The sequence below is a fragment of the Sprattus sprattus genome (assembly GCF_963457725.1).
Source record: "Sprattus sprattus genome assembly, chromosome: 14".
Lineage (NCBI taxonomy): Eukaryota > Metazoa > Chordata > Actinopteri > Clupeiformes > Clupeidae > Sprattus > Sprattus sprattus.
The window spans coordinates 23,918,456-23,933,717 of NC_137912.1; the positions used below are offsets into that span (position 1 = coordinate 23,918,456).

The 15,262-nt window shown below is 42.6% G+C and overlaps 1 protein-coding gene across 1 annotated transcript; it reads left to right on the plus strand.

The window, feature by feature from the left end:
• Positions 1 to 642: 642 nt before the first annotated feature.
• Positions 643 to 14,962, plus strand: cntn1b (contactin 1b; the record flags this gene model as incomplete). The annotated part of the gene is made up of 22 exons (XM_080851169.1): positions 643 to 670; positions 1,543 to 1,669; positions 3,110 to 3,291; positions 3,572 to 3,667; positions 4,006 to 4,215; positions 4,880 to 4,979; positions 5,574 to 5,755; positions 6,040 to 6,164; positions 6,426 to 6,543; positions 7,036 to 7,186; positions 7,441 to 7,568; positions 7,766 to 7,938; positions 8,899 to 9,022; positions 9,324 to 9,491; positions 10,773 to 10,922; positions 11,374 to 11,444; positions 11,619 to 11,853; positions 12,552 to 12,667; positions 13,070 to 13,259; positions 13,761 to 13,876; positions 14,226 to 14,391; positions 14,852 to 14,962. 22 exons carry the CDS (start codon positions 643 to 645, stop codon positions 14,932 to 14,934), a joined length of 3,039 nt encoding a protein of 1,012 aa, XP_080707295.1. The 3' UTR covers positions 14,935 to 14,962.
• Positions 14,963 to 15,262: the final 300 nt, after the last annotated feature.

Consider the following 15,262-nt stretch of genomic DNA (forward strand, 5'->3'; position numbering starts at 1 on the left):
CCTAGTTCCAACTCAAACAATTCGAAACTGAAAATAGACCTACCAAACGTATTATCTCTATGGTGAGGATTTATACGCTAGTGTTCTGTGACATTGTTAAATAGGTAATGGTGGTGCTGCGAAAGATCATCGACTCTACACACGTTTAAATACTTACGCAACGCAGCAGGAAAAACACGAGGAAAACAAATCCCCCCAAAATGGTTAATGGACTGTCCCTACCACTCGCGCACAAAGCTATAGTGATCAACTGAAAAGTTTAAGAAGGGTCTCCATCTTTCAAAACTAGACGCTCTTGAAAAGTTTGGTTTCTTAAGAAGCCCTTGAACAGAGGATAGAAGACATTCAATGATGATAACAAAAGCAATTAACAATAGTTGTTGTGTTTATGACAGTAATAAGTCCAACTCCGTAGTAAGCATCATATTACCATGGTAGGCTATTGCTTTATTGCGGTTAACGTCACAGCCCTACTATTGAATAGAATATATACTAGAAAATAAAGATAAGTTTGCCTGTATCATATAGTTAGTAAATGGAATAATATGTGCATTACATTAAAACACCCACATACAGTAAATTAGCATATTGTTTTTCTAAACTGAGCAGCCAAACTGCCTTCATTTTTCAGGTGCTTACAGGATGCCATGGGAGCCCCGAATCTTTGCTGGTAGGTTCATTTTATATGGAAAGACTTGACTAGAAATGGCATAGAGTTCTCAGATGGATTTGTTTTGATTGACTGTCACATTATGTAAACCAATAATTTGTTGTTCTCTCAGAGCTACCATGTCAGAAATATCACACTATCTCTATCATGATTTGATGAATGAAAACATACTTTTTCCAGATTTGTATGATGGTGCATGACAGTAATCCGTGCTATGTGCCATGCTGTGCCATCACTGAACAAGTTCCACTTCCAGAATATTAATGTTGTTTTCAATTGAAGTATTGGGGGCATCCTCAATGGGACAAAGGCCAAGGGCTCCCCTCTCCTTGACCCTATAGTTCATTTTATCTCTTGTAGTAGTACTGCGACACCACTCTCTTAGTTCCCCACCCCCTCTACTGTTATCTCCTTGGATTGACAATATTAGATGTTGTGATCTGGGTCATTCAAGAAAAAAAATGGTACATTTTAAACTTGTTTTCCCCACTAATATATTGTAGACTGTGGAATTACACTGTACCAGAATAACTAGATTTGACTGTGTCATGATACTGAAACAAAATAACATTTGACTGAACTGTTGTTACATCATTCTTTCAATACACCACCCCATCCACTGTTATTTCCTTGTATTGTAATATGGGACATTTTATTGAACACACAATTTATTATTTAAATGTGGGACTTTTGTCCCCTACAGAACTATAACATTATTATATTCTAGGACATGTTATTTACCAAGAACACCGTTAAATGTGACTGTAATTATTATTTTCCCTGTTAATATGTTGTAATGTGGGTCTTGGTATTGAACCGATATAACATTTGAATGTGACTGTGACGCTTTGACTGTTGTCATCCTGGGCCAGATGAGGCCACGGGTTACGGCCCTGTGTTTGAGGAGGAGCCTCAGGACCTGGTCTACGCCGAGGACAACCCTGACAACAGAATCTCCATGAACTGCAGGGTGCGCGCCAACCCCCCAGCCACCATAAGGTACCGGAGCTCCCGCTAGGACAGCGGCTTATGTCTGTAATCCCTTCACAGTGCAGCCTCACGGTCTCTCACTGCCTCTCCTTAGCTGCCATCTTACACTTGACCACCACATTCTTTCCCTGTCTTCGTCTTAAAGTAACACTATGCAAAAAATGGGACACTTTTTGAGTTATGGTTTTATAGGCAATTCGTTTTGGTACCATCCTCAAATTCTTTTTGAAAGCATATGGTCATGTGAAGGACAGATAAACACAGAGGATAAGGATGTCAGTAGATGTGTGTGAAGATATCAGCAGATGGGTGTGTGAGGATATCATTAGATGTGTGTGTTAGAGATGCGCGGATGGGCTATTATTTCATCCGCAACCGCATCACAAACCGCATGATCCCTACGCCATCCATCTGCAACAATTTATTTTGACCAATTTTCAAAACCGCACCCATCCGCCATCCGCGCCTGTTGTTTTTAGGTACAGGCGCTACTGACGCGAGGCTAGAAAGTTCTTGCCTGTTCTTGAAAGGAGACTGATCCAATGCTGCAAAGATATTTAAAGGATAAAGTCCCTAGTATGATAGCCTATTGGCTATGTTGTAGCCTATCCCCAGAATATTATCAGTGAAGTGACGTCTGTCTCCGATCGATGCACATGGAGAAAAATAAATAAATAAATAGCCAAGCACATCGGCAAACCTGACCTTACCATAGGCTAGTAGGCCTACAAATTTTTATCATTGTAATAAAACGCAATTTGGTACACCGTTTTAATATGGTAATATAGCCTACTGTTTTTTTTTTTTTTTGCAAAATGAAAGAAAGCCTATTAAGGAAACGCCGACTCGAGCCTATTAATTCCGAAATTTCACCACATTGTAGTAGGCTATATACTGTAACAACTTGCCTGCTTGCCTTGCAAATCAAAGTTTTCCGACTATTTTTCGTACCTTCTTTCTTAGCTGTTGATGTTACTGAGCTAGAAGTTTAACTTGTTCTGAACATCTCGCGCTGCCAATGCCTAATGTCACTTCTGAGTCAAATCACTCCATCATCTCTTTGAAATTCCTTCAACCGCCAACCGCGCATCTCTAGTGTGTGTGTGTGTGTGTGTGTGTGTGTGTATATCAGAAGATGTGTGTGTGTAACTATGCTCTCCTGCAGGTGTGTGAGGATATCATTAGATGTGTGTGTGTGTGTGTGTGTGTGTGTGTGTGTGTGTGTGTGGATATCAGTAGATTTGTGTGTGTAACTATGCTCTCCTGCAGGTGTGTGAGGATATCAGTAGATGTGTGTATTTGTGTGTGTAACTGCCCTCCTGCAGGTGTTTGTGGATATCAGTAGATGTGTGTGTGGATATCAGTAGATATGTGTGTGTGAAGATATCAGTAGATGTGTGTGTGTGTGGATATCAGTAGATGTGTGTGTGTAACTGTGCTCTCCTGCAGGTGGTGGCTCAATAACTGGGAGGTGAAAATGCTGGAGCAACCGGATGAATACTACAGCCTGGTGGGGGGCAACCTTGTGATCACCAACCCCAACAAGAACAAGCACTCCGGCAAGTACGTGTGCGTGGCCAACAACATCTACGGAACCATCATCAGCAAAGAGGCCACCGTCAAGTTCGGATGTGAGTCAGGCTTCGTTTCTTTCTTTCTTTCTTTCTTGCTCCTCTGCTTAATATCTTCTTGAATTTATTTCATGCTTACCTCTTTCATTTCCTTGCTCTTGCCTCATGTCTTAATTCCTTCCATGTTTTCTTTATTTCTTTTCTTTCTTTCTATCATCTCTGCATACTATCCCACTTTCTTTCTTTCTTGTCACTGTATGTGTTTACTTTTTATCTCTTTCTTTTTTGTCCTTTACTACTTGTTCTTCTCATCTCGTCTCCTCCTCTCCCTGTTTTGCAGACCTGGATAACTTCCCCCCAGAGGAGAGGGAGCCGGTGCTTGTGAAGGAGGGTCAGGGGGTGGTGCTGCTCTGTGACCCACCCAACCGTGACCCCAGTGAGTTACATTATTCCTCAGATATGATAGTAGTATACTGTATGTCATTATAATATTATTATGTTGCAGTAAAATATAATCCCATAATTTAAACATTAATGTCAAAAAATGGTCACGTTTGCACTCAATACATAGTCATGACATTTAGGAAGAGAACATTTAGTATTAAAAACAAAAACAATAATATCATGTTTCACAAGTGAAGAGGTTTGAATATTTTTTGAATTCACTTTATTTCATATAACAGTTGTTTATATATCAGTTTTTTATAGCAGTTGTTAGTGATATATTAGAGAAGCATTCAAACTTGACCTATGACCCGTCCCACTCTGTTCCAGACGATGTGAAGTTTCACTGGCTGTTCAACGATTACCCCAACTTCATCGACATGGACAGACGCCGCTTCATCTCCCAGAGCACAGGGAACCTGTACATCGCCATGGTGGAGGCGGAGGACGTGGGCAACTACTCCTGCTTCGTCTCCAGCCCCAAGATCGGCAAGAGCGTCTTCAGCAAGCCCATCCCCCTCGTCCCCCAGCCACAGGAGAGTATGTGTTACTTCTCATCTCATCTTCTCTTCTCTCATCTCATCTTCTCATCTACTCCTCATCTCATCTTCTCTTCTCTCATCTCATCTTCTCATCTACTCCTCATCTCATCTTCTCTTCTCTCATCTCATCTTCTCATCTACTCCTCATCTCATCTTCTCTTCTCTCATCTCATCTTCTCATCTACTCCTCATCTCATCTTCTCTTCTCTCATCTCATCTTCTCATCTACTCCTCATCTCATCTTCTCTTCTCTCATCTCATCTTCTCATCTACTCCTCATCTCATCTTCTCTTCTCTCATCTCATCTTCTCATCTACTCCTCATCTCATCTTCTCTTCTCTCATCTCATCTTCTCATCTACTTCACATCTCATCTTCCACAGTATACTGATTGTGCCGTCTTCGGTATGTTTGCTCTTATACGCTGACAGCCAGCTAAACTCTTCCTAAGATCAAGACTCTGAAGACAGTTCCAAGTCCACAGGTTTATTGACGATAGAAAGCATAAAACTGAAATGTACAAAAGACATAAATGCTAGCATAAACATAAACATATTCACATTACGTACCAACCAGACACAATATAACAAATTGTGATTTCTATCCTAATTGTTACACTGAAGCATCTTGCTGTTTTTTTTTCTCCTCCGTCTTACTCACCAGACCCTGCTAAGAAGTATGCTGCTGACATCAAAGTGAAGTTCCCTAAAACATACGCCCTGCTTGCCAAAAACATCACACTGGAGTGCTTTGCTCTAGGAAAGTAAGTCTTTAATTCCAAGGATAGGAGACAAGACAAGTCCTTGGTTAAATCTAGGTTGCACACTCACAATCAAGAAGATTGCTTGTTTGACCAGTATTTCATTGGTAGGAATGATGTCTCTGTGAACTTAATATAAAAGCCTAGAAAATCAGAGATCAGTGCACACAATCCGTTAGCGCTTCCCCTAAAGCCTTAAACAGTGGGGACACCTCCTCGGTGGAATGTCAGTAATCCTGTCAGAGAGATATTTACACGTCCAAGTGCTGGGTTATTTTGGGATATTTGAACAGACATATCTGCCCGTTGCAGTGCTATTTTAGGTGTTGTATGAACCTCAAACTCAAACGTACATAAACAATTTTACTTAGTATAATACTTACAGTAAAGCCTAAAACAGTAGAATATCAGTAACAGTCATCATGCAGATCTCATACTAGATATAGGTGTCAAATATAAAAATCAAAAAACATACATTTAAAAAAAATATACTGTATACACACACACAAACACACATATATAATATATATATACATGTATGTACATATCTCATCTCCAACTCCACTTAAACTATTTTATTTCAATTGGACTTTTCAGTCCTATTCCACACATTCGCTGGAGGAAGCTGGATGCGGACCTGCCGCCCAACTACGAGGTGACGATGAACGGGGCCCTGCTGCACTTGATCAACGTGCAGTACGAGGACGAGGGCAGCTACGAGTGCGAGGCCCTCAATGTCAAGGGCAAAGACTGGCACAGGCAGTGGCTCTACGTGGAAGGTACATGATGTATAGGAGTCAACCAACCAGATAGGCTCTAGAATGGCACAGATAGGCTGTAGAATGGCACAGATAGGCTGTAGAATGACACATATAGGCCGTAGAATGGCACATATAGGCTGTAGAATGGCACAGATAGGCTGTAGAATGGCACAGATAGGCTGTAGAATGGCACTGATAGGCTGTAGAATGTCACTGTCACAGATCTTTGATAGGGTACTATGGTGTTGTACAGATGCTTCTTTCTGATGATGTCACGTCTCTTCACAATGTCTGGTTCCCAGGACCCCCCGAGTGGGCCTCCCATATCAACAACACAGAGAAAGATGTGGGCAGTGAACACACCATGAGGTGTGCTGGCATGGGGAAACCCTGGCCATGGATACGCTGGCTCAAGGATGGCTACTCGGTATGGTCACTCATCTCTCTCTGAGTGTATGCACATGTGTGTGTAGAATCTGTGTTTCACTAAAAGGAAGCAATTGTGTGTGTCTGTGAATATGTGTAGTGTGTGTGTGTGTATGTGTGTTATGTAAGTGTGTGTGTGCGTGCCCGTGTGTGTGTGTGTGTTTGCTGTGTGCATGCCTCCATGTGCGTATGGTAATAACCATGGCTTGAAACGAGGCTCATGAGGTGATATTCACACACTCCTCTCCTGCTCCTGCCTCAGTATGGGAAAGGGGAGCTGCAGTTCTCCAGCCTCACGTTCGCTGACTCTGGCATGTACCAGTGTGTGGCTGAGAACCCTTGGGGAACCATCTACGCCAACGCTGAACTCAGAGTTATTGGTAAGTCACACATATACATTAGCTTCCAGTCAGACCTTAACTGGCATATTTTAGCTACATGTCCTTTAGGTCATCCATATTGTTAATACTCATGCTCAGGGAATACCTGTAGTTTGTACGTGTGTGTTAGTCACAAATAGTTTACAGTAAGGACCACAACAGCACATAAACAAAGGCAACATAAAAAATATAGCCATGTTTCCTTTAGTATGGTAGACTCAGGGTATGCCTGAGTAAGCAGTGCAATGTTGTTTTGCAGCTTAATAACATTGATAACTATGCATGGTTGTGTATGTTGTAGATAATGTATGTTAGAAACATTAACCACTGAATGTCGACTTAATAGATAGACAGATGAGAGATAGATAGATAGAGAGATAGATTATTGATTCGGAAAGAAATGGAGGAATTGTTGTAGAAGTAGAGATTTAGGTTCAGGAAAAAACTTGGTAGCACTGGCTAATGTGGTGTTGTTCTCTGTGACGTTCCCAGCCTGTGCTCCGACCTTTGAGTACAACCCTGTGAGGAAGCAGCTCCTGGGGGCCCGGAACGGCCGCGTGGTCATCGAGTGCAAACCCAGAGCGGCGCCACGACCCAAGTTCACCTGGCTGAAAGGGAAGGAGAAGCTTGCCAACTCTACAAGGTCCGTTAGTCAGATCAGTAGATGCAGTCTGCACCTCACAACCCCAAGGGAACCCTTGTCTACACTACAGTACTCTGTTCCGTTGCATTTCACGGCTCACCTAAAATAAACTGTTGTGCATGGATCTTAATGTTCATATATATACATTTATAAATAAACTTACATTTCGATTTACAGTTTAATTAACAGATAACATTTAGGTCAGAGGTCAAAGTTGAAAGGTGAAAGGAAGTGTTAACCTTCTCTCCTATCAGGTATTCAGTGTGGATAGATGGCAATCTGGAGATCTTCAACGCCACGAATGAGGACGAGGGGGTGTACACCTGCTTTGCCGAGAATGACCGAGGGAAAGCCAACAGCACGGGCACTCTCACCATCACTGGTTAGTCACGCCCTTTCATTCTCTATTTGCCACCACCAATCACATTCCCAACATAAGGGATTCAGATATTTTCAGAGATAATTAACACTCTTTGACACTCAAAGTAGAGGAAACATGGCCAACACCACGCAATAAAGCTATGTTGTCATCATCCTGTTGGTCTTTGGCTTTTTCCCTCTGCCTCATCTCGGCACCAGATGCCACTCGGATCATCGTGGCCCCCTCGGACGTGGACATCCTGGTGGGGGACAGCACCCTGCTGCCCTGCACAGCCTCCTACGACCCCTCCCTGGACCTGACCTTCATCTGGGAGGTGGACTCCCTCCTCATCGACTTCGCCACGCAGGGGAAGCACTTTGAGCTGCTGCTGGTGAGGAAACATTTCCATTCCTGTCAATCAAACGATCACGACTTAAACTCACTTTGCCTCCAGTCAAATGTGATACGGGCTGACTGTTAATGTACTGAGTTTAGTTATCTAATTTATTGAGTTATCTAATGTATTGAGTTGTCTAATGTATTGAGTTATCTAATGTATTGAGTTATCTAATGTATTGCGTTATCTAACATATGAACTTGCCAGGAACACGTCCCATACACACGCAGTGATTTTTAAGGTTATAAGAGCAGTGAACTGCTGCCGGGTCGCTTGCATGCCTGTCATTCAGTTTAGTCTTGCCTAAACTGGGTTGGCTGTCAGTGAAATTTGATTTTATGTAACAGAGAGGAGAGGTAGAGAGTATAGATCTAAAAAGCAAATTTGAGACTAATGTGGTCTGTTTCTGTTTTATTTATGACGTTATCTAATCCATAAAGTTGGTTTGTGCAGGTGGGGTGATTTTAAGGTTTTAAAATGAGTATACTTTTAATGTGAAGACTTAATATATAGCGTAGCTGCGTCAGATATTGAACAGTTTGTTAAAAAATCAATATGCTAAGTCTATTCATAGATTAACGTTATGAAACTAATAGTTTTCGAAAGAGATATTTGTCCTTTTTAACTTATACGACTCGTTTAACACCGCAAGAAAACGTATTTCTTATATGTCTATTAATGTTTATGGTGACACATTACATGAGTACGTTTTCATCTGCGTCAATTATCGAACACTCCCACTTCCTCGTTGGTTTTCGAGATAATAATATGCTTTCCTCCTGCTTTTACGTATACCGGTCTAATTTCTGTACAAATGACTTTGTCACTAAATGTTTTGACTTGCAATACACTGCCTATTTTTCCATTACCAACCAACTGTGTGTGTGTGTGTGTGTGTGTGTGTGTGTGTGTGTGTGTGTGTGTGTGTGTGTGTGTGTGTTTTAATGTTTTCAGGATCGTGAGAACAGTGGTGACCTGTTGATAAGGAATGCTCTAGCAAAACACTCAGGCCGATACTCCTGTACTGCCCAGACTGTAGTGGACAATATCACAGTGATAGCTGATGTCCTAGTCAAAGGTACACACACACACACACACACACACACACACACTCACACAGACACACACACACATACACACGCACACACACACACACACACACACACACACACACAGGCAGACACACACACACACATACACACATATGTTACATGTATTGCGGCTCGTGTTGCAGCCATTGCCAGCCAGTTGTGCACTCTTGTTGTATCCTGCCACCCTTGCTAGCCTTGTTTATCTTTAATTCTGTTTCTATATAACTATTTATCATTTCTAAAAAAAAAATAAGTCAAAGATGGGAGCACTCTCTCTGTCTCTCACAGGCCTGCCAGGGCCCCCTGGTGGCGTGATGGTGGAGGAGACGAGAGACACGTCAGTGAAGGTCATCTGGACCAGGGGCAGCGAGCATGGCATCCCTATCACCCAGCACGTCATCCAGACACGAGACTACTATGCCCTCGACCCCGACGACTGGAAGGATGCAAAGACCTGTGAGTCCTCTAGAGGGAGCTGTTGAGCTTACAGCAGAGGAGCCTTTCCACATTGTACACAGCAGAGTGGGGATGCAGAAACTCAGACTCGGCACTGAAATTACACAGATTACACATTTGTTGGCCTTAACATAGCCACACACGCCTTATTCTTTGTCCATCTCACATGTAGGTTCACGAACAGAGATCACCAACGTTTTATTGGTGCTGTTGTCAGGATAGTACCAACATTATCTTGGTGCCCTCGTGATGTGAGTTTTACTTTTCATGTGCAATTGCACCCACATTTATTTGGAAATTAAACAGACCTTAATCTTTGAGGTGCATACTTAATTGCAGTGACATAATATGCAATTAAAATAGAAAATAAAGTTACGATGAAACTACATCAGATGGTGCAACTGTTAAGAGACCACACAAACACATACTTATGAGCCATACACACGTGATGATGCTGTAGAAAGCAGTTTTTCTATCTGTGATTTTCCTCTTTTGCTCTCAATTGAAATCAAATTATAAGAGCCCTCTTAGCATAAACAGTATATGTTAGGTCACGTGAAGTTGATAATGTGAGTAAACAAACGTAGTACGTTGTAGTATAAATCTATAAGTAACATGTCTCTTAAAGAAACAGAATGCAACAATCTGTGCCCTTATTTTACAAACAACTAGTACTGGTATCATCTTCAATTCAATTTGGTGGTTTAAGGTAATGTAAAGGACAGATGAACACACCAACAAACCGCCTAGGCTATGCACTATAAATACACCAACTAACCGCCCAGGCTATGCAGTATGCAGTGATATGAGAGGACATAGAGGCTATGCAGTATGCAGTGATATGACATGACATAGAGGCTATGCACTATTCAGTGATATAACAGGACATAGAGGCTATGCACTATTCAGTGATAGGAGCCGACATAGAGGCTATACACTATCCAGTGATAGGAGCCGACATAGAGGCTATGCACTATCCAGTGATAGGAGCCGACATAGAGGCTATGCACTATCCAGTGATAGGAGCCGACATAGAGGCTATGCACTATGCAGTGATAGGAGCCGACATAGAGGCTATGCACTATGCAGTGATAGGAGCCGACATAGAGGCTATGCACTATGCAGTGCCTTTCTGCTGCTTTAATAAGTAGATTATTTTCAGTGAGGCTACTGTATTGATTCAGGTGAACCATCAAATGTCCATCACTAACCTTTCACTAACCTTCTTCTCAGCTCCTGTGTTCCTGGTCCATAACTAACCTTTCTACTTCTCCTTCTCAGCTCCTGTGTTTCTGGATCGCTTTGCCACAGCAGCTGAGGTGGTGGAGCTCTTCCCCTACATGCTGTATGAGTTCCGGGTGATCGCCATCAACGAGATGGGTCCTGGAGAGGCCAGCTGGCCGTCCAAGAAGATCAGAACCTGGGAAGCAGGTAAACAGCTCTCCCTCAATTTAGTCTTTTTTTTCTTCCTTGCATGATGGACGGAGATACCTCATTAAGGAATAATAATTTAAAAAAATGTATCAACAACAAATAACACACTTAACCACATTGATTCAGCTAAGCAAACAAACTACTACTATGACTACTACTACCACTGCTGCTGCTACTACTACTGCTACTACTACTCCTCCTACTACTACTACTGCTACTACTAATAATAAAATGGAAGTATGTTCTGACATTATATCCTAAAACCTAATATAGTATTCCTACGACAACTTTTCTATCTATATTCTATAGCCAAAGGGTTTTCATGCTCAACGATAAAAAGTCATTGGCGGTCCTATGAAGTCCCAGCACAGTCGTGCTAATCAAGTGTATTTGCATAATTATCCTGATGAATATAAAACATGACATTTGCTTCTCTCTGCCCCTGCAGTCCCTGTGGTGGCTCCCGAAGATGTCGGAGGCTTTGTGGGGATTAATGGCGAGCTCACCATCACCTGGACGGTAAACGTGATTTACATCTGCCATTTATCACGTCTTGATTAGTCCCCACACAACCATTCCACTTACAGTCTTTAAACACCACCGACATTCCTCAGGTCCTTAATGTTCCCTGGTGGTGAGCTTGTGTTGTGGTTCTAAAATTGAATTCCATTGCCATGGTAACTGTTTCCATAGCCTATCCAGCCTCAGTATTACTATGGGAAGAAGTGTGGCTACGTGGTGGCGTTCAAGCCGCATGAGAACTATGACTGGGGGTGGGCCACGGTGACCGACCCCGAGACGAGGCGCTACGTCCACCGAGACCTCTACATCACCCCGGCAACGGAGATCCAAGTGAAAGTCAAGGCCTACAACAGTAAAGGGGAGGGGCCCTACAGTATTTCTTCTGTCGTCTATGCACCAGAGGGGGGTAAGACACACAACTCTACATGACAAAGTTGTATATAATTTGTATCCGTCGGTCGGTGTGACATCATATCCGTCAAAACCAACAGCAGTAATGCCTAGCAACCTCTTGGTGAAGCTGTCAGATGCATTTCTATGATCATATTTATGATATGATATTTTTCATATTAACTGCTACAGGGAAATGTCAAACATTGAGTGGCAGCTGTTTGCAACACCATCACGGAATATAACTTCAAAATGTAATTTGATGGCCACCATGGGTTCTCGTGCATGCTTGATATGGGAGAGGTATAGAGGTGGTTGCAATTCAGCAGCCATTCAGCAACCGCACCACTAGATGTAACTAAATCACTGTACACACTGTACCTTTAAGAAGGACAGATGGCTAAGCAGGTTGCTTTCACAACTCATATTAATAAACAGTACTGTACATGCCTCCATCACATAACATGTATCCCCTGTTGTGAAATTAAGTTCAGATACAGTACATACATGAAAAATGTAATTATAATAAAAGGTAACTTGGAAATCGGTCTATAGCTTTAGTACAAAGTAGTATGATTGCAAAATAGTGTGAATACGTTGGTTGGCTGAATGTTCTGCTGGATGTTCCTAATGCTATTTCATCCCACGTTTATCTTCCATGCGCTCTACCACCTCACCCTTGTCTCCATGCCAACGCGCCCATCCCCCGCGCAGTGCCCAGCGAGCAGCCCCTGGATGTGTATGCCCGTCCTGTCAGTTCCACGGAGGCTCTGGTGTGGTGGCTGCCAGTCTACCTGCAACCCCCGCTGCAGTGGGTTGACGGGTACCAGGTGGGTGCTAGCTGGCCTGTGGTTCAGCCCTCTTCAGAGATTAGTGTGTGGACTGGAGCAAGCAGTGGTTCCACTGACAGGTTCCACAGACAGGTTCTTGTAGCTTGACTGGAGGAGCAACAGGTAAAGCAAGGTGCTAACACCAATGTCAAGGGTTCTATACCAAGGGAACATACATACTGATGAAAATATTTATGTGAATTGTAAAGCACTTAGGATATTTGGATTTTAAGTGTGGCACCCAAACTGAATAGTTTTTTTGTTTTTTTTGTCTGCGGTTCCTCTCGTACTGAGCAGGATTACCATTGCAGCAACACATTATCAGTAGGGTAAACTGAAACTTTCTCGCACCAATCTCCCTGCAGCCTAACACTAACTCCTCCCTCCCTCTCTGCCTCTCAGGTGAGGTACTGGAGGAAGTACGACGACAATGAGGCAGCGGCCCAGAGGGTTCTTGTGGGCAACGGCGTGAACAACACGCGCCTGGAGAACATGCTCCCCGACTCACACTACCTCATTGAGGTGCGGGCCTACAACGGAGTGGGCCTCGGTCCACCCAGTGAACACTGTGAGATGTTCACCAGGAGACCACGTAAGTCAGCTACTTCCCACTGTGTTGTAATCTTGAACATCCTGAAATGTAAGTCAGCTACTACCCATTGTGTTCTTATCTAGAACATCCTGAAACATAAGTCAGCTACTACCCATTGTGTTCTTATCTAGAAAATCCTGAAAAGTAAGGTGGTTTATACCTACTGTGTTCTAGAAAAACCTGAAACTAGATCTAGACACCTCGACTTGAGATGTGGCTTGAACTGAAAAACTAAAGAAAAAAAAACTGGAAAGATTTCTTGGCAGTGGTTTTGTTATCTCAAAACAGTGTCTAAACAAAACAATGTTCCTTCATTCATGGGAGTTCTATTACACAGAAATGTAATTCAATAAAATGGAACCTTTTCTATGTGTGCCTACCTGAACAGACGTCTGTCACCAGAGTCATATTGCATACTGTCCTATAGCACTTTAATTCTCTTTCAGTGTTGCTCTCAGGAAGCTCTCCGTCACAACCTGTCTGCTCTGTGGTGTTTTCCAGCCCCTTCACGCAGGCTCCGGGTCTTTAAGTACGTCAGCTGGAGTGGGAAATGGCTCTACCTGTCCTGGGACCACATCTATAACTACTGGAACGAGTCCTTCATCGAGGGCTACAAGGTCAGTCATCAGAGATGGTTAGCTACTAAAGCTTTGCTGAGAGACGTGAGGACTCTGCACATCCAGATGATTGGCTTTCGCTGATTTGAATGCAGGCCATACAACCAAACTAGAAGTCTCAGTATGTGGACTTTGTTTCATATTTATCTAACAGCTTTGTGGGGCTTTTACCACATATGTATGTATATTTGTATATGTTTATGTATATATATATATATATTACAAACTGAAGCTTTGAATGCAAATCATATGAGTACTGTACCCTAACCTTACACTTAATAAACACAACACATTAACACGCTTAGTGATAATGGCTTGACTGATAAATACTTGCCATATCCTGCGATAGATTCTGTACAGGCAAGTTGGCTATCGCTATGGGAAGCTGTACACGACCGGCAGGCACTACATAGACTTCCCCATGCCAGAAACCGGTGACTACATCATTGAGGTGCGTGCCCACTGCGAGGGTGGAGATGGACCGGTCGCCCGAGTTTCCATCCAGGGTGAACTTGGTGAGTAATCAAGTCCTGCAGTCTTTTTCCCAATAGCTGGTAGTTCATTCATAGATTCTGAAGAAATCTTCTGCAAACACTTTGAATCACTGTGCCCTACTTACATTTCAACTACACAATGACAGAATAGTACAGTGTATGACATGGAATTGAAGTGGAATTAAACTAATTGATACTTAAATACGTTACGCAGTTTAGCGTACTTTCAAGGCCAGAGTATGCATGTGCTGTTACACACCGATAATTACTGAGTTACACTGTTCTTAATGGTGTATTTACAAGGTAACAAGGGCAGTATAATGTTACCTAAATGTTGCCTAGAAGATGAATATATTTATTGGAGTATCCTGGTTAGTAAAGTGGTTAAATGTTCTGCATACTTCAAGTACAAATTGTAGCATAGTGGTATGGTGGGTATGTGTTGTTCATAGTGGTCTCTTGTGTTGATCTCTCCTCACAGCGGGCGCCATTCTAACCACTCAGTCTCTCAGCCTGGGATCTCTGTTACTGTTTGCCATGGGCAGCATGGCTATCGACTTGTAGCGCAGTTTACACTCACAAACTCACACACACACACACACACACACACACACACACACACACACACGAACACACACACACACACACACACAAACACACACACACACACACACACACAAACACACACTCACACACACAAACCAAACGTACACTCACAGACACTTAAAAAAACAGACTTTATTAAGCCAAGAACCCCAACATGGACAACAGCTGAAATGATCAATATTAAATCAATATTCTATCTTCTTTTAAGCCTGGACGTTTCCCCTGAAGCAAAATCATTCGAATCCCCACGGATTAGTATTGTAAGATGTGCTACTGATTAAGACGG